The 21,422-nt window shown below is 35.4% G+C and overlaps 1 protein-coding gene across 2 annotated transcripts; it reads left to right on the top strand.

The window, feature by feature from the left end:
* Positions 1-31: 31 nt before the first annotated feature.
* On the top strand, positions 32-20,084 carry LOC139141900 (choline/ethanolaminephosphotransferase 1-like). Of its 2 annotated transcripts, XM_070711661.1 has the most exons (9): positions 32-394; positions 6,777-6,924; positions 7,833-7,974; positions 8,406-8,490; positions 11,857-11,898; positions 12,515-12,646; positions 13,624-13,782; positions 14,673-14,798; positions 16,735-20,084. In XM_070711661.1, the coding sequence occupies exons 1-9, from the start codon at positions 167-169 to the stop codon at positions 16,909-16,911; spliced, it is 1,239 nt and encodes a 412-aa protein (XP_070567762.1). In that variant the 5' UTR covers positions 32-166; the 3' UTR covers positions 16,912-20,084. The 2 variants fall into 2 exon arrangements, with proteins under 2 accessions (XP_070567762.1, XP_070567769.1); XM_070711668.1 differs by lacking the exon at positions 11,857-11,898 and having other exon boundaries at positions 34-394.
* The last annotated feature ends 1,338 nt before the right edge of the window (positions 20,085-21,422 follow it).

The following is a 21,422-nucleotide window of genomic DNA, read 5'->3' as shown; positions in this document are numbered from 1 at the left end:
TTCTCCCAGAGGTGTCACCTGATTGGAGGTCGATCGACCGTGACCCCAAAGTGACCAATCTGTCTTTTATTCAGAAACAGAAACATACATTGCCACCATATCCGTCATTTTTAACCAGTAGATCGGTAACCACGTATTCTGTTGTCGATCTGCTTGACGGAACACCATGGCAACTGAAATCCTCTCTACTGTTCAGCTGAAGAAACTCTCTGAGCACAAATACAGCTCCCATGGCACCTCGATCTTCGAACCGGTAATGCAGGTTTTTTGGCGATGGTTGGTCGAGCAAATCCCAGAGACCATCGCTCCGAACGCAATAACGACGGCTGGACTTGTCGTCAACGCTGTAACGAGTATCGTGTTATTCATATACTGTCCTACAGCCACTGAAGAGGTAAGTTTTGCTGCCGCAATGTTAACATATCAAATATCTCAGCCGTGATTCTGTGTAGTCTGTGTACGAACCCTTCACTCAGAACAGCTGACAGAAGGGCGACACCATATCCTACCAGGCTGTAACGTAACCGGTAACCTGCACCCAGCACAAACTATCGACACACTGAGTGAGCCATAGCGGTAAATCCGCACGTCACCCGCACGTACATTTCACTCTTGAAAAAATATTTACACTTGATTTGGGAATGATAACTTGAACACAAAATGACGGGACATCTATCCCTTCATTATTTGATATTAATATTTTAAGATGAGATGTCACTCATTCAGAACTACTTGTCGACCAGAAAAAAAATGAAAGCGATTGTAATAGCGTTTTAGGGAAACACAGTATACACAGATTGCCCTTGTGATCATGAACAACCTTTTGTTGTGTTATTGAATCAAATATGCTACGTGTGGTGTGACCTTGTATGCAAATTTAGATCATTCAGTTTTCAAATTTGCATGTCTCCATATGGCATATCAGTTTAGTTGTAAATCATTCCAAACATTCATAAAGCATTGTAGATCACTCATAATTATTGTGAATTATTGTATCAGTTAATACATTGTTATTTCGAAAAACATCACCTCACACTGATGGGATTTTCAAGCAATTACATTGTAATGGTTCAATTTTTTTTCAAGTATGTGTTTATTGACAAATCAATTAAAATATTATTAATAATAATTAAAGGACGAGTAATGCTAACTTTTGATCATTTTTCACCATTTTTGTTTTGATCGTAAACCATAATTCCTTCTTCTACTACCCGAAGCATGTTGAGATATAGGGCATTCAGCTTATCAACTCATCCTGTACATTTGTAAACTGTGTTGATATTGTTGACTAGTAAATTCTGGTGTTGACTAGAGTTCAAAAGTAAACAATAACAGTGCATTTTACACATATAGACACTAAGTTGACAAGCTAAATAGCGGGTGTTTCAAGTTTTCCTTTAGGAGTAGAATAAGAAGTTGTAGTTAATCCTCTTTCTCCCAAGTTATATTTATTTCTATGGTTTGTCTATGGAGCCTGGTAGAAACAGAATTAACATACAAAATAACAATAATTAAAAATCATCAAAAGTTAGCATTCTGACTCTTTAATATAGTGTAACTGTTGGATGGATATCATTAGTGGATTATCTGTCCAGCCATAAATCTAGAATAATAATAAAACTAATATCTAGATACCTATCAGAAACTGTTACAGTACTTATTTATTAAATGATGACCTTTGGCCTTTGCTAGGTCACTGTCTAGAAGACTTTAATCTCATTTTTGTTTTCAGGAAATGAGCAAAACAGCAATTCATTATGAGGAGAGCTGCAATGTAATGAAAATGTTAGTATTTCAACTAGTAATACACAATTTGAAATCATTGATAGACTGTGAAATTTAATTGTTAAGACAGAATATGGCGCAAATCGGGATCTTTGAGATATATTTTACAGATGAATTTTAAGGAAACAGATAAACCTACCATCTGCTGTATATTCCAAGTGTAGGGTCAGGGATATTGCAGAAACCTTTGTTTCACAGTATTGAAGTTTACATGTATTGTTGTCATTTTCAACATGAATTGTTCAAAATGTATGTACATGTATCCTTTTCTTGTTTTGAATATACAATGAATTGACAATTTATTTGGCATTAATATGGTATATTATAACGTTGACCCGTTTTTAACCTTTGATGCATATCAAATGCATTTCCATAATCATAATTGAGAATTTGAGATCAAAAACTGCTCCAGAAAGACTCTGTACGTAGAGCTTAGTTCTGTTATTCCATGTTTGAATGTTTGATCAGCCATAAGAATCTTGGAAAAAGTGATTTTAAGAAGCATTAAACAGCTGTTTTATTGTGTTGAAACAAATACTGAAGCCAGAGATGATAACAGGATGGCCTGATGAATGACCAACTTGCAACTTATAAATTGTGGTAACCATATCACAGGCCATATCAGAACATATGGGACAATGTCTTCATGTGTAAATGAATATTAAATCAATAATTTTGCACTCCTCTTTCAACTTTTAAGTAAATACAATCAGTGACATACAGAAGTTGAAAACACAAATTTTAAGAGCTCTTGTGGTTTACTGTAAACAATGAAATTTGAAGTACATTGTTTAGAGTTGTCCATGACAAGGTCATATGACACACCCCCTCATCTTGAAAAGGAGGTTGAAGTTTACATTGTGATTGTAAAGAAATACGTCTCATTGACAAGTGTAAATGACAGACGTGGAATTGTATGTAAGGATGTACATGTATGTATGTCACTGTGACCTTTGATCCCATCCAACAATGGTACACATCTGTCAGAGTATAAGAGATTACAGTCATCTGGGCTGTTGAATGAGTTAATTCTTCGTTGTGATTTGAAGGTTAGAAATCCACAGATCTTTTCATGACTGTTATTTCTCTGTCTTTTGAGATGAGCTCAATGTTCAGTTCTGATGTTTCAAAAGATATACATGCACTGTACACAGCTGAATCACATGGAAAACATCTGTTTGTCCTTAAATGATTTCAACTCTAAGGTATGACCCATTATGTCATGGGTGAAATAGCCACAATGCTTAATTGTAAATTCTTTAAAAATGTTCCAAAATTGAAATTTAAAAAATTTGTTTACCAGTATGTGCATTTAAACTCCCCCTCCTAATATCACCCAAACTTCATGTCAGTACAGTGTGTTTGTTTAAAATTTCAGTGAGGCTTCAAAAATACTTCCCTCCATTTTTAACCATCCCCTTTTAAAATGGAATGGTCCATTCATAAGTACATGGACACTGCCATGGTATGATCAACATGTGTTTGTCCAGACATGATTTTATTTCAAATACCAGAAGAATAGTGTCCAGGGTACGATCAGCTTATATTACCCATTTAGTGTACAATACTCCAGTGTTGAATATTAACAAGAACTGGATCTATCTTCTGTCAGTGATTAGGATGAACTGCTCCAGTATGTTCCATCACCTACAGTGACTATTCCTAAAATTCTGCACTTTTAGATGTTTTTTGCCTCCTTTTCGTTGGTGATAGGTACATTTTTGTTTTGGGAAATATTAATTTTGATATATGTACACCATACCGTTATTAGGGTAAAACATCTGAAGTCAGGGGTTCTTAATTAAAGCTCTGAGGTCTTTAGAAACCTTACACAGTACACTGGTAATGCTGACAACTTAAGTATCCAGTGAGAAGGTTTGTAATTTACCTGTTGAAGATGTGAGTTCAGAGATTTTTGAGAAGTAGTTTGATGGAAGTTAGAACAAAATCATTGAAAGCTTTTCGCTCTTATTGGTGTGGACAGTAAATGTAGGTCAAAGCAAGAATTCAAATGGACCATGGTATAAACCCACATGCATGAACGTGCCTAGAAGTACTTGTATTTCCATATATATGCATTTGTACACATGTGGGTTTGTTTGTACTGTTATCATGTGATCTCCTGGGGCGTAATGAGTCTGTAAAGCACATTGCGTCCTTTTTTTTATTCCGGAGTAGAACCATTTACACCTTTACATGTTGACAAACAGATATACAGACTGTACAGGGTCTTATGCTCTGCCAAAGATAGGGTCATTGCCCTCCAATACATGTACATCTACAGCTAGCATACACTGTACAACATCAGACACTGGTACCAGTATTTCTTCTTCCAAATTTCAATTGGATTTTCCAGTGGAAATTTCCTTGTGTCAGACAGACAGCAACTCATTATGGAATGTTTGAGAAGAAAACAGATGTTGTCATGTTGTTGAAACAAAAAGTAAGGTTCAGGGACCAAATACTATCAACAATGGAGACATTGTACTCTGCTACAACTATGGCAATAAAATGAAATGACAATAAAGTGACAACTCTGCTATGTCAGACTTCATGCCAAATGTTTTGGTGGCATGGCTCTAAATACATTGGTCCATTTTGAAAGGTTTTACATTACTTTTTACTAATCTGTGTGTACTAGTGATTTCATTTTTCAAATCCAGAGCTTACACTGTAAAATGCCTTTTTTTCTGGCAGTGAAGTTGTATGCTAGTTTAGAGCCTGTTTCAGCACTGGTATGTGACTACCAGAATTTTACTATGTTGGTTTGAACTCTTAGCCAATCAGCACAAAGCATTAGCATGCCAGTACATGACCCAATGATATGGTTAAGGTACATGTACTTGGCAAGAATTCACCATCATCAAATATTTCTCCAAGTTATCTGTCTGTTCCTTCTGGTGAGAATAGTTCAAATGATCTCCAGAAGGTCTCAAAATGGATTTCTGCTCATCATGACAATGTTGTTTTCTTCTTGTCGTGCTGAATATCATTCTTTAAAGTTCTAAGGACATTTTCAGTCTGTACTGTACTGGTACATGTATACATACAACATGCAACATTGCCCTGGCCAGGTCAAGTACACTGTACCTGTGTGTGTGTAACTGCACGTATTGCATAACAGGTTATTTTGGACAAATTTGCCAAAACATTTGCAGGATAATAAAAGTGTTGTCATTAAAGTATATTAACGCAATGGTTTGACAAAAACTGTACTTGCAATGATTCAAACTTTTATCTCACTGTCACTTGAGATCTTGCCATGCTACATGTATTTGAAATCAGTGGATTTTCATCGTTCTGTATTTTATTTGTGAATAATTCAAAGACTCTATGTTTTGACAGCAAAAGGCAATGTACAAAAAGGAAGGAATGACAATATGTTTGTTGCAAATTTGTCTTTGTCAAAATAAGTATTATCAATACATGTCTATTTTGACATAAGGTAAAAAATAGAGATTTATGATCACTTTAGATCCATATTGAAATAACTTTTCTGAAATTGTCAGTGCCATATGGAGGAATTAATTTCAATATGAAATATACCGGTCCATAAATCCTCTAAATTTTATTTGGAAATTACATATTTTCTCAAGCGGTTTATTGTCTGTAGACAAGCACACATGCACTGGTATGCCATGGTGAGATCTGTATCTGATATGTGGACAGCTGGTGTGTTACATGTATCTGGTGTTGAGATATGTATAGATTGCTGTAATTGGAATGTAATATCATTTGTAGACAAAGTGTCAGTTGAAGTGATCTATAGAAAAAGTCATGTGACACTAGAGATTGATTTCAACGCTTTGAAAATAGGGCTGTGAATACATGAATGGTGGAGATAATTTGGAAATGTAGCCGATGGCAAGTCAGAGTAGACATGAATGGACAAAAATACCAAATGTGTTCTGTAGCTTCAGGAGATATTTAAAAGATGAATGATGGACTTTGTGAAGGGAAAGCACTTGAGAAAATGAAATTCATAACACAGACCTTAATGTCCTGTGTGCAATTTCATGATTTACTGGAAGGTTCTGAATGCAGCTGTGCAGCAAAGTGAAAGTGATTTTGAAACTGTGTTGATTTATAGTATAATGAGTTGCATTTTTAGTCTTTTGTTTTCCTTCCATCATGTGTAAAGGGTGAATTACACAGCAAGATAACATCATTAAACATTTGTTGCTGTCTCATAGTGTTTATGATAACTACCTTTGTGAACGGTGACATGTTTCATTTTTGCTCTGGCACTATGTGTGAAATCAGAGACCCTAGAGTCTTCTCCAGGGTCTATGGTCAATTCAAATACCGATTCAGAAAAGTATAAAACATAAAACTAATAGTACGTAATTTCTGTCACTTTTCAAATCATTCATTGAGCACTACATGTGATAATAACACTGACATTACTACTACAGAGAGATTGAAACATGAATAACTTTGCTCTGTGACAGTACAGTGCATAAAATAAATGTCAGGTCAGAGGTTATCTCACACAAGAGTGACTGCCACAGGTGACCCTAGAAAGGTCACAGTGACCTCAAATGAACTTTTACTGGTACGCTCAGTAACAAGTACAAGGAAGAATGCGTTTGATATCAGAATCCTATAAAACAACTACCGGTAATTCAAAATTGGTTTCAGTCGTGATTCTCGCCGCATATGGATGTGTTTGTTTATTGTTTTCTTTAGAATTTAATTGTCTGAAAGATTTTATACAGTTCCAACATTGGTTTTATTACTCACATCATCAAAGCTTATCACCCTGTAACATTCCTCATTTGAGTCAGTTTAATGTAGTACTACCTGCAAGTATATTCTACTTTGAATGACTGTCAGTACTGTAACAATTCAATGTTGGTATTCAACTTCCTGTATCACAGGGAATGTTGTGATTCAAAATCCACTGAGACCTTTCATCATTGCAAAGTCCTATTGAATGAAAGTGCATCATAGTACATGTATATTAAATCAAATAATTTCTATTATTTCAGGCTCCAGTATGGGTGTATCTACTCTGTGCCCTAGGTTTGTTCATCTATCAATCTTTGGATGCCATCGATGGAAAACAAGCTAGGCGAACAAACAGCAGTACACCACTGGGTGAATTGTTTGACCATGGTTGTGATTCCCTATCAACAGGTACAGTACATACCGTATATGGTGATTTTTCATACTTTGTTGTCTTTTGAAATCCATATCTTCAAAAAATGTATGTGATATAAGTGTAAGGGTAGAATGCACCTTGGAACAGATATTTGGACTCTCAAACTTTTACAATTTTTTCCCATCACCTTCACTTATGTGGGCCCATTTTGAAGTGTATGGAGTAGAAGTTATTACTGTCTTGATTTTGTGAAAATTGAACTTTTTTTATATTTTTCTCCGTAGAGTTAACACAGGGATGGCGGCCATTTTGAATTTCAAATATCTGTAAATGTTGGGTAATTTGTTTCGCTTGAACCAAAATTTGCACAGTTACCCCTGATGTTTTTCTTGATTTTGAAAGAAATTGGTTAAAAGATTTCTCTAGGAAAGTTTTAGCAAAAGTTTAAGTCTTTCACTTTACAAGCGTGAACTATGTTAATGAGAATAATTTCAGTGCATTCAAAAAAAAAAGTGAATGAAAGAGTTGAAAGTTGAAATAAAAGCTGATGATGTGATCTGAATACAGTCTTCAAATGATCTTTATTTTATACCTGGAGACAGATTTGTTTATTTCATACCTGGAGACAGATTTGTTTATTTCATACCTGGAGTTATGCTTTTCTGATATCCCATGCTCCTATCATGTTCCTCCACTCTCTTTTCAAGTTCAGCTGTTGTAGTTGGACTAACTCTCCCTGGAACATTTCAAAATTTATCATTAGATAAGACACCAAGTACATCATATTGTCAGATTTGAACTGAAATTGTCTGAAGTATCACATTGACATACTAATCAGCCAGCAGTCTGACCTAATTACCTGTTTCAGAATTGTGACATAATCCTAGTTTTTTCCCCAAATTCTTCAGTCATGACTTTCAATGTTCTCATTTCTATTTTTCAGTGTTTGTATGCATAAGTACAGGCTGTGCATTACAGTTAGGTGTCTACCCAGGCTGGTTTCTGTACATGTGTTGTGTTGGAAATTTTCTCTATTACGCGGCACATTGGCAGGCGTATGTCTCAGGAACATTACGCTTTGGAAGGTTAGTAAAACAAATTAAGTTAACTTCTAGTTATTGATATTTATCTGCAGAAAAGTTTACTCTATCAGTTGAATCAAATTTTCAAATTTTTAAAAAATGTTCTTGAGCCAGATCCTCATCTGTAACTTCACAACCATCATAGTGTAGCAACTCGGAAAAAATTTCTTCATAATTGATTTATTTGTTTTAAACCAAACTACATGTATGGAATTCCTTTCACAGAATAATTAATTCAATTTCTTCTATGATGGAAAATTTGAAATGTATTCAATACTTCTGAGTAAAACCTCGCACAGATGTGTGTGCATAATATGTGTTAAAAAGTAACTTTTCCACAATGTAGCTCAGGAAAGTTTTTCATTAAATGCAAAGTACATGATTGATATGTAGAATTGTCAAAGATGAAATCTGTTATTTTTTGATATTTCTAGGTTTGATGTAACAGAAGCCCAGTTCAGTGTTATAGCACTATACATCATCTCAGCGGTTGTCGGTCCATCTTTCTGGGCAGTAAAGGTAATGTCACACAAATCATGAATGTTGTTTGTCCATGGTTCTGGGCAGTACAGGTACTGTAAAGTTAGCATAGATGATGCATTCCACATCAAGGCCACTGGGTGGTCAAGTTCAACAGTGGTTGTTTTTATTCCAAAGGTTACTTTGGTGAATAGCGCCTCCAAGTGACAGTCAGCTGAGAAAGTTGATGCTGACATTGTTTGCTCTGATTGTTTGGGCATGACTTGTGCTGTTCACAGATAGAGAAATGATGACTGTTTGTCATGGTTAGTTATTAGTTAGTTATAGCTGGCAAGACACACTCATGAAATAGACAAGTAGTCCAAATAATTCAATATCCAGCACAGATTGTAGTGAAGCTAAAGTATCAGTAAAACGGAATATACAGCTTCAAAACAAATCAAAATGAACGTTCATAGATCATCATCATGGATGTAAACAAACAGAAAGTGAATCATATTTGAACGGTGAAAGTTTTCCTGTTTGGCGGTCAGGTAAAATGAAAACGATGCTTTTGTGTGAAAACGTACATTTGTTCAAATTTTCCTAAGTTTAAACTCTATGTATGTAAGCGTGACTTCATCTATACATTTGTGTTGTTCTTACAATCATGCACATAAAAATAACTTTTAATTTTCATAGAGTAGTCCTTTCAATGATGGCTTACCTTGATAAAAATTTTCACTGAGTATTTGGGTTTCATGTCATGACCATTGACTGTAAGTTGTGATGTTTTGGACGATGATAACAGGATTTTAAATGTGCATAAGATTTTCATTCTTTTATAAAGTTTGGAATCTGTGGAAGATAGCAACAGGAAATCTAAACAGCAAGCTTTGATAAGTTGTCTGCCCCCCTCCCCAATAATAGCACCAGATCTGAAAATCATATCTTGCACATTGTATATTACCAGTACCCCATCTCTTCATTAGAAAATGAGAATCAGCAATTATTTCTGCCTATCTATTTGGAAAGTTACTCTAGAATTTCATCTGCTCGGCCAAATTTTCACTTGTCAGGTAAGCACTTTTACCCTGGAGTGGATACATTCTGAAGCTGTATAAATATTTCAGAAGTCAGTCAGGAATATGAAGGAAAGCAAGGCAATCTCTGACCACAATTGAATTTTTTTAAACACATTTCTGTACCTCTGATGACTCAGACAGTATAACACAAATCGTGTTCAAGTCAGCTACATTATATCAAGTGTAATTTTGATATCGTAACAAGTTTTGCTCCTATTCCTACCATTGATGGTGCTTATGAAATCAACATGGAGCTTGTGACAGTTTAATCTGCAAAATACCGGTAGTTGATTTTTGAACTTTTTGTGAAATTCACCTCTGAAGATGAAAATTGTAACTCCCTTGGAGATCAGGATGACTTTTTCCTGCATTTTGTTTTTGCATCATTGAAAGTTTAAACAGAATCAGAAAGCCTGATTATTGGTACAATGTAGACTGGAAGATTTGTAGCTCAAGGGCGCTCTATACGCTCCCTCTCTTAGGAGGGGAGCGTAGGGAGTGTCCTCGAGCAACGGATCTTTCAGTCTGGGTACAATGCTACCATCTTTTTTTTGAAAAAGATAACAAAGTCGATACCAATGCTACTATCCCAGAATAGAAACCTCTGATAGAGCGCCATCTAGATACCAATTTCAGAAATGCTCAATACATTTTTAGATTGATAATAATGTATAGATGTGCATATTAGAATAACTCTGAACTCATGCTAGAAGTAAATTTCCCCAATGCTAATTACCACATGTATTTTACACATGTACCGAGTACTTTGTTAGATATCTGCCCAAATTATTGTAAATAACAACAAAATATTTTTTGTTGGTGTTTTTGTCATGTACATTTTGCGAAATGTGAAATTTAGTCCAAATATTCAGCAATAATCTGTCACATATCTTGTTAACCCTTTGCACCCTGACCCCCTGGTACTCTATGACGTCATCGGACATTTATGTCCGAGCCGGGTTCAAAGTGTTTAAATATCTTCTGAAATCCTTCAATGTACATGTACCATGGGGACAAGTTCAATGTCAATGCCATCTGTAATCTGTATTTTATGTCTTTAAGATACCTGTAATGGTTTGCCCATGACTGACAACCCTTATCCTGCCAAGTTCATATTTCACCATCAGGTCAAGTTGGTTGAAACTAGTGCAGCACAACATGTCCAATACAGTGCAACATTTGAAGGCCCCCTGAAAACATAGATATTGTAAACATGATTTTTAAAGACTCAGTCTGCTGTAGCAGACTAAGCCAAGTGGGTTAAAAAAATACATGTACATGTAGTTTTTGCTCAATACTGCTTTTTACTGACTTGGCAGATGGGTAAGTGATATTGTCTGGCAGGAAAAGGGATAAAGATTGCAAAAAGGAAAATATTAGACAATATTTGGGTGTGTGCTGCTCTTGACATGAAGGGTTGATGTTCTCACAGACATTAGGTGTAATCCTTTCTTCATAGCATGGCTTGATATCGTAGCATGGCAACATTGCATGCCTTCTTTCTGCCCTGTCTGTCTGCTTCCCTGTTTTCCACACAATGAACGTTTGTTTGTACCCTGTTTACTCCCATGAGGATGCAGTGTCTGTAACCACTTCTGGTAACAATAAGTAGTGGGTTAGAAAGTTTGGGATGAAGAAATAAATTTAGTCTCAAGATAAAACATTTAAACAAAAAAAAGAGAACATGCTGCTATCATTGTACCGGTATGAATCTTTGTATGTAGTTAACAAGGAAAAGAGTTTTTGTGAAAAACTTAGGAGTACAGAAATAAGTAAGTCAATAAATTAGTGAACAAAAAACTGACAAACTTAATATTAACAAAATGCTGCTGCAGCTACTCTTCAAATAACTAACAAAACCACAACAGATACAAAGTAACTTTTAATGTGAATTTTAATATTTCAATGTACAGGACGAATATTGTTAGCATTTAATTTGCTGCCATATTATTGAATGCATTGTCGTAATGATTTCTAAGTGCTTCCATGTAAATGTTGCAATTTATGGAAATAATGTAGCATGTCTTGAACAGAAAAATTTATATTTTTCATAAGTATAGCAGGGACTGTCTGTAAATGCTCAAAGTATCACTTTCTGTGCATTTTCATAAACATAGTTAAAGAAGAATTCATAACTGGATCTGATAAAATTTAAATGCTAATCATACCAAAAATCTCACAAATAATACCCAAATGTACAGGAGATGTTTATCTTCTCAGACTTCTCTGTCGAAGAAACTATTAACCCTGGGTAACCTTCTGTCATAATCCTGTGTTGCACGCACCTTGTCTTTGTGATACACACTGTGCATTTCTCTCTCTCTGTGTATTTCTCCTGCAGATACCCATGCCTAGTTTCAATAACACACTCATCCTACACCAAGTAAGTCTGCCTCTACATTGGCACTTACACTACCTACATCGTCCAAGGGGCGTATAAAAGCCTCTGCCTGATTGGTTGACCAAGCTCTAGTTGCTTCAGTCATGTGGTCCTGTAGCCAACCATCAGTCGCCTTATATTTGCCAAGGCTGCTTGCAGTAATTGGTGTGGTATTGCTTTATTCATGGGTATAGACTTGAGTGCGTCGGTCATCAGCTGAGTATCGAAATATTTTCAGTCTTCCTAATGTGAATTTTACAAAAAAGGCTAAAATGCACAAAATCTATCATTTTATGTTTCAAACTTTCAAATCAGTTGTAATTTTCCAGGTATATCTTCAAAATCCATGATCAGGAGCATAACACACTTACCTTCCTTTCTGCCTATGTCACAAAGACAAACACCTTGCAATGTATTGCTACTACACTGCATGCTGGGTAAAGCAGCATACCAATGCTTTACATGCACAGTGGTCAGAATTCAAGTATTTCAAATGCACATCTGATGACCCATGCACTTTTAATCAGAGTAGAATGTTTACAATGGTCACAGAAATGAAATAAATCTTCAATGTCTTCTTACTCAGTCCCTAAGCATGATTTTGTATTTTCTGTTCCAGGTACCATTTGTTGGCTTAGAAATGAAACATATTTTTGTAATAATTTCCAGTATTGGCGGATTTTATGCTGGAGTTTTGTACTTTGTCGTCATCTTCAGTGGCGGCATCGGCAAAAATGGATCCACAGTAGCTGTAAGTACCAAAATCTCATAGTCTTTAAAAATAATGCAGTACAGTGCTTCTGAATTTTAAAAGTTGTGGTGCATTGTGTCCCATCTAGTGTAATTCCACAGGCTATCCAATGATATGTAAAATGTTAGGGCAGCTCACCGTGTACAGATACTTGCTGAAATTCCATGTCTTATGAAACTTTCAGCAAGTACATACAATGTGTTGTTAACTAAACTTCAGTTAGCAGAATTTGTCTTTGTAAATCTTTACATACCATTCCAAGTTACCAAGGGGTCAGGGTTCACAGTGTTGCTTTGTCCATATTATCAATTATGTCTTTGAATTAGTAATTAGAAATTTATTGAAATGAGAATTTCCTGTACAATAAACCCTGACCTTGGTGCAAGCAGTTAAGTCTCTGTTGGGTTTGAAAGACATATTGTTACAATTGTACGTCTTGTAAGACAAATTCTGCTGAATGAAGTTTAGTTACAACACATTGTATGTACTTACTGCAGCTTTTGTATTGTTTAATATTTTCATGTTTTAAAAAAAAATCTAATGTTCATGTAGAGTGAACTGCAGCAGCATGTGTAAATTGTAACAAGATGTATAAATATCAAGGTACTCCACTCAAATATGGCACCTCCGTATAAACATGCAAAATATGGTGAACATGATGCATGTACACACTAGAATCGTCAAGGAAGCCAAAGTCTGTGTATCCATTTGAACACATTATTGAATATCTGTACTTGGATGTTATATTGTCTGTAGTGTTTCTGATTCGACCCGTTTTTGAACTGGCAAGATGCAACATGAATTGTGATGTAATGCAGTTAATTTTGTCTGATAGGCAGGCAGGATATAAAGAACGTCTGAGAATCTTTCAAAGACATTGTGATATTCTCATTTTACAAAGAGATGCCACTAGAGGGCCTTCAGCCCTATGCAGTCCAGTAAATTTTGATGTATTTACAACTTGTTGTTATTTTCAGGGAACCAGTATTATAGCTCCAGTGATGCATGTAGGAACAGTTTTACTTTTAGAACTTATGATCATGATAAAATCTCCAAGTCGCATTTATGAAAATCACCCATGTTTGTATCTTTTAACCTTTGGCATGGTGTCAGCAAAGGTCGTCAACAAACTTGTGGTAAGTGTATTGACCTCTTAACCTTTGACATGGCAGTTACTACACACAAACAACCACTGTAATTGTATATGCTCTAGTCCTCAAGCTCACCTTTGACACGTGTGACCATTTAAGGCCAACAAAACAGTGATGTCACAGGCCTCGTGTTTACTCTGCCTTTGGTGACAGACTTTTCTTACGATAATCAAATCATTCTGCTTGGTTGGGGGGACCATTAGATGTTGAGAGGGGATCATTTTGCTGAGGAAGGAACCATTATTGAGAGGGGATCATTTTGCTGAGGAAGGAACCATTATTGAGAGGGGATCATTTTGCTGAGGAAGGAACCATTATTGAGAGGGGATCATTTTGCTGAGGAAGGAACCATTATTGAGAGGGGATCATTTTGCTGAGGAAGGAACCATTATTGAGAGGGGATCATTTTGCTGAGGAAGGAACCATTATTGAGAGGGGATCATTTTGCTGAGGAAGGAACCATTATTGAGAGGGGATCATTTTGCTGAGGAAGGACCATGAGATGTTAGAAGGGAATATTAGAATGGTCATACGGTCCATCCCTAAATATTAAAATAAGTATTCAATCATTATGACAATGGTATGGATTGTTGTATTTAAAAAGTGAACTGTGTTACATGTCCTTTTTTTCACCAACACTTTAGAGAGACAAATAAGTCACCTGGACAAAGGGCAAGCCCTGTCCCTGCCATTACTTGATATTTGTTTATCTATTGACGTATTGTGCTGAACACTTGGAAACAGAAATGAATGTATCTAGTTGTCATATTATGTGAAGCTATTTTAAAGTTTGGAATAGGGATTTGCATCACTTTACCAGTATGTTTGGAATTTACATCAACAAAGTTTATTGCAATCTGTATTTTGATTTTCAGGTTGCAAACATGACTAAGAGTGAAATGAATTATCTAGACACAATAATGATTGGTCCAGCGTTGTTGTTTTTCAATCAGTATTTTGATACACCAATCAATGAACATCTCCTTTTATGGATAGCATTGGTAAGTACACCAGGTGTCAAATAAATCTGTATTCAAAAGGTGAGCATTATCTCTGACTTCATATGCCGAATAAATTTACAAAACTTTATTCAACACAAGTTAAACCATAGACAGTACAGGTTCCTCTACTATCTCTGGTTAGACTGATATTTATTTGTATGTCTGTCTTTCAAGGATATGAAGATAGCTTGATTAGTGTCTCTCTGATGTAATCTGTGGGTAGTGTACAGCTTGCTAATGTTGGAATATCAAGCAATCACACCATCTTGTTGTAACACAACAGAAATAGGGAGATATTTTATGAAGCTTTTTAGTCCCCACGGACACCGTCTGGGGGGACTTATAGGTTTGGTCATGTCCGTGCGTGCGTGCGTCCGTCCATCCGTTCACGCAGATATCTCAGAGATGCCTGGAGCGATTTCATTCAAACTTGGTACAAGGATTACTTCATATGTCATACAGATGCACGTCAATTTGTTTTGTAATACGATCCAATATGGCTGCCAGGCGGCCATTTTATTACGAGTTTTTCATGTACAAAGCCATAACTCAGGCATGTTACAACCGATTTTATTCAAAGTTGGTACAAGAACATTGACCAATGTCATAGATATGCATGTAAATTTGTTTTGTGATACGATCCAATATGGCTGCCGTGCGGCCATTTTGTTACGATTTTTTTCATGTACAGAGCCATAACTCAGGCATATCTCAATCGATTTTATTCAAAGTTGGTACAAGGACATTGACCTATGTCATACAGATGCACGTCAATTTGTTTTGTGATACAATCCAATATGGCCGCCAGGCGGCCATTTTATTACGATTTTTTCATGTACAGAGCCATTACTCAGGCATGTTTCAACCGATTTTATTCAAAGTTGGTACAAGGACATTGACCAATGTCATAGCTATGCAAATCAATTTGTTTTATGATACAATCCAATATGGCCACCGTGCGGCCATTTTGTTACGATTTTTTCATGTACAGAGCCATAACTCAGGCATATCTCAACCGATTTCATTCAAAGTTGGTACAAGGACATTGACCTATGTCATACACATGCACATTGATTTGTTTTGTGATACGATCCAATATGGCTGCCGTGTGGCCTTTTTGTTACATTTTTTTCATGTCCGGAACCATAACTCAGACATGTATCAAGCAAATTTATTCAAAGTTGGTACAAGGAGATTTACCAATGTCATACATATGCACGGTAATTTGTTTTGTTATACAATCCAATATGGCTGCCGTGTAGCCATTTTATTACGAGTTTTTCATGTCCTGAACCATAACTCAGGCATGTATCAAGAGAATTTATTCAAAAGTATTTTTATCACAGACCTAATGAAGAGGACTCTATCCTCTCTGAGGACCTGTAATCAAAGTACCCATTAACAAGTGGGGACTGTGTCATCAACGATGACTTGTTCATTTTAAATGGGAAGTTACAGGACCGTGGGCACACAATAGGGGGATTACTGATGACGCAGCCATTTGCATACACTGGGTGGGAGTCTTGAATTCTCATAGCATTGCTTTGACCATATAATAAATTTGATTAATCGTGATGGGCACTTTTGTGATATATGCAAAGAGGGGTCAAATGGTTGTACAAGGAACACATATTGAAACATATGTATTCTCCGACAAACAACGGAACATTTTTTAAGTTTATTTCCAACTCAAGTTTAGTTGTTATGTATTCACAGACATCATATGCAAGATTCAATGACAATGAATGTCTGAAACATGGCAAAATTATGGGATTCTGGGACCAAACACGGCACGTCCGATCAGTAACGTTGCTGTTTTACATTTTCATAGATTTATGATAATCCGGCTTTTATAGGGGAGGTTCCTGTTTAATGGTCTGTTTATCAACATCCCCATCATTGACCTTTCTCGTTTATCGTGTTTCTATGCCAACAGATAATATCAACAGTGGATTTACTTCGATATGCAGTATTGGTATGCCGAGAAATCTGCAACTATTTAGGCATCTTCTGTTTTGACATCACAAAAACCAAACAACCTGCTGATCAACACAAAATTATGACTCGGTCGCAGACTGCAAAACAGAGAGCTGCAGTCTCTCACAAACAGTAAGACTTTTTTTTTAAATGGGGAGAAATCATAACAGGTTTTAAAAAATGGAAAAAATTATAACTTTTAAACACAAAACATTTTAATGCAAAGAAAGTGAATATATAAGTATGTGGAATTTGGATTTCAACTGCGCTCATTGTACATCTTAAAATGGTACATTTTTACTGACTTCAGCTTGCTTAAGACAAGTATTGTGCATTGCTTAACAGGGTAGGCAGATAGGCAGGTCATCTAATCGTAGACAATTCACATTTGTAACCTTTCTCTTAGAATGACAACTTTTTATCAGTGTCTTCAACTGTTTGTTCAAGTTTTAATCTGTTGTGAACTATTGATACCAGATAAACATACTAACCAGACCAAACACTTTACCCATAGTGCAACTCTAGTACAAGTTTTGCTGATGGCTGCTGGTAAGCTTGAAAAATAATGGCTTTGAATAGAGATACATGTATTGTTTCTGTTCATTTGAAAAAAAAAATTAACAGAATAGTAGAATACAGTGCTAGTGGTAAATTATTTGAAAACTCAATGGCTGACCAATTGGATTTCTAATATTCCGCACAGTGTTGCAAAATTGTCAATATTAGTTGTAATCAGCTGTTTGTGTATCACAGACATCGGAATGTTTCCAAACAAATTAATCATGTGATTTAATATTGAATTCTAATGACAATACCTTAAACTTGAATCAGACTTGTGTTTGAAAGAAGAAAACATTTCATCAATCTTTCACCTTTTCCTGTGTGTTTCTCTCCGGCTTGTCACCAAAATCGAATTGTGTTTAATGAAGATGATATATGAAGATGGTATTAGAGGGAAGGAAAGTGATCATAGACTGACTGAGAATAAAAGATCCCAAGAAAAACATTGTGTCCTTGAATGGGTGATCAAACCTTAAAATTATTGACAGAATTTTTATATATCAGAAATTTTAAAACCAATGATAAAAACCTGTCATATGTTTGTGTAATAACAATAGAAATTCAGTTTTTAAATGCCTTTAAATTCCTTGTAAAGATCACAATGAAGATATTTTAGATTTAAGGTTTAAGTGGCTGCTGTATAAAGTCTTTCAAATGTATAAGAATTCTTGTAATCAAATTTTTGAAGTTTTAATTTCTCCATTTGTTGAGTGGAGCGCCCTCTAGTGACATGTTTTACCCTCATGGTATCTTAAAATGACCATCTTGCCAATCTTGAAGTCTTATAGGTCACTGCACATTTAAAAAATATTGTTCATATATGGTGAACAAGGTATATCAATTTTACTAACAGAATGTACGTAGCGTTGTACAGTTATGGAGGTCCACTTGGTTTTGTTCGGCAGTCCACAGGAAAATCAGTGATTAGCAACTATGATGTACTATGATATAAATGATAGAATTCCTTTAATTCAGTGTTTATGATTTTATTGAGAAGTGTTAATAACTTTTCCAGAGTATGCGGCTTGAGTCAAAATTATTTCTAAAGGAGTTGATCACAGACACAAATTATAAAGCTGATTTGAGTATAAACCTTGAGATGTATTATTGACTTGGATGATGGCCTTACTCAACATGATTTAACTTTGATAAAATATGTTTTGTAATTGATCAGTTCAAAATAATTCAGACCAACTAATCATCGTATTCAGATTCAGAATGACTAATTACTTTTTGGATTCAGTTTCAGAATTATTCATTTATCATTGGATTCAGATTCAGAATTATTGACATTTGATATTGAATTCAGATTCAGAAAACAAAGCCCTGCAAAGTGTACACTTGAACTCAGACCTACTAAGACTCTGAGACTGGAAGCATTCTCATGAGAGTGTGCTCCTACATTCTCTTGTAAAGAGGAAGTGAGTGTGGTGGCACCCTCACATGACGTACCAGTACCTTCCAGGCTATAAAAACACAAAGGCATTTTTCCAGTGATTCATGACATTGAATGACTGAAATAGGTTCAATGTCTGGAACAGGTTCACTAAATGATGGTTGGTGGTGTATGTTCATGTACCTCTGGTATACAGACATTCATTTAAATTTAAACCGGCAAGTACTGTAATGGATTCAAAAACAACAACAATTTACTAATTTCTCACAGGTTTCAAACGGAAAACATTCAGTGTCTTGATTCATGGAGACCAGAATATATTTTGGTCCAAATAAAAGAGACTTTGTGTTTGATTGAATTTGGAATAATTACATCAAGTTATTTCATTGGGTAGTTATTCACTTAGACATAGCATTGCAACAATTTTTATGTCTTTCACTGCAGGGGTCTAATACAAGTCTGCAGTACGACAGTATTGCAATTTTAGTATTTGAGCTGAAAGTTTTACAGAACTGCAAAATATTTTTTTCTGTAACTGCAACAGTTTTACTGTCTTTCAAAACACAAGTCCAACATAACAGGTTTACAATATCACAGTTTGTTATGTAGTTTGCTTTTTTAGTTTTTATTTTTCTGTGAGTTATGTTATATCATTTACCGCAACTTACAACTTTGTGGAGAGTCAGAGAGGCATTCCTCAATTGTCAGGGTATACGTCTTTACTTACTTCTAGGACAGTCACCCCCTGGTGTATCAACCAGACACTTTATCATAATCCTATTCCCAAGCCTAGCCCCATTTGGTGGGTATGAAAATCATGACTGTAAATCTCTCAGGGGGTCACTGCCCTAGTATGTATTTATAGGTGACGTTGTGAAAATACCAGAGAACAAGGAAGGGTGAGAGTGACACCCCTGCACCATTGGGCTTCCATGTGGATTATTAAAACTTATGGAACACTGCTTATAGGTTCCCTCTAGAGATACAAATTCCATAGTGGCTGTTACCAAGGGTAATTACCATAGCAACTATTACTATGGTAACTGCTATTAAAGAAATATACACACATTCTTTTGAGCTTGAGAAATGTCACAGAGAACCGTGCATATAGTCCATCTTGAAAAAAAAACCATAGTTTTGTAAATTGAATTTCTGTCTAACTGTTAGGCTTTACTCATGTGGTCAATATCGTTTGTTTTATTTTCTAAATACCAGTAAATGTTCAAACAATAAAAAGTATTACTCTGTAATTATTTGTGTGCTATTTTAAATCAGCCAGTTAATTTTCGTGGTGTTCTTGTGCATGTGTATTTAATGTATCTTTTATCAATTTTATTTTTTCCATCATTAAGAAGTCTTTGTATTTAAAAATGTCCAGCCATTACCGGTGCATTATATTAAGCCAATAATTTACAGAATGCGTTTATCAAGGTAAAAAACATTAAACATGAGTAAAGTGTGGTTGAAATTGTATCGTTTATTGTCTGTTAGTTCAATGTCTTATATTTTCTTTGTTGATTAATGTTGATTTCAGAGATAAATAAGTATGTTTACACATCTTAGCCTAATCACTACATTTCTGACACTACTCTGGTCTAGGTTTATATGTTATATTGCATTTGTCAAAGGGATTTTTCTTTTCCATTGGCATGGCATACAGACAGACAGACAGACAGGACAGGACAGGACAAGCAGATAGACAGACAGGACAGATAAAAATAAAACAAGATATTTGTTTCTTTGGGCTACTAAACACGATTGACATTTATTTAACTACTACTTACAAAGCTTTGGGTGTGGAAATTATTTGAAATATTTTCAGGTTCATGAATAGTGGAACAAGTAAATTCAATTCATAAGAAAGAAATTTTGCAGAGTCAGAGCACAAGTTAATGTTTTTGTCACATTTTTATTGTATTTGTTCATAATCGTGTCATAATATATAGAGTGATATCTTTGAAATCTGTCAGTGATGTTCAATGTGCAGTATTGACCTTATTCATTTAACACATTATCAATGCAACTGTGTTGTTATGACAACCCAGGATTTTTAAAATTTTATATCAGCTGTGAAGTTACCATGATGTTCCAATTTTAGTTTTGCCATTTATTTTCTCTGAGTTTTATCATTTATTGTTCAATAGACTTTCACTGTGGTTGCGTGAGGTTCAGAGTCATCACTTGGTTTTTATTTTCCATTTTTGATGTTGTCATTTTTAGTTTCTATGTAATTCACAGTATCTTGTCTCTTTGTATGCCAATTATTGATGTTTGTAACTTTTAGCCATGTACGACCCAACCAAGGTGAATGTGGTTACTGTGACCCTGCGATACATATTATGGACATCAAGTTACTTGAAATAAAGGTCATAAATATTGAAGTTGTGTCTGCCCATCAATTAATAGCAGAAAATTTATAAGGCAGAATGCACCTCAGGGACAGATATTCGGACTCTCACACTTTTACAATTCTTTTCTGATCTACCACTTGAGGGGGCTCATTTAAAGCTCTTGGTGGAAGAAAATTTGTCACCGGCTTTGTTTTTTCGAAATTTAAAAATTTTATTTTTCTCCATAGAGTTTACACAGGTATGGCGGCCATTTTGAATTTTAAATATCAAATTTCTTGGGTAATTTGTTTCTCTAGTAGCAAAGTTTGCCCTGTGCCCCCCGATTTTTACTCTTGATGT

This window comes from Ptychodera flava, chromosome 1 (genome assembly GCF_041260155.1).
Source record: "Ptychodera flava strain L36383 chromosome 1, AS_Pfla_20210202, whole genome shotgun sequence".
NCBI lineage: Eukaryota > Metazoa > Hemichordata > Enteropneusta > Ptychoderidae > Ptychodera > Ptychodera flava.
This window is presented reverse-complemented; position numbering and strand designations above follow the sequence as displayed.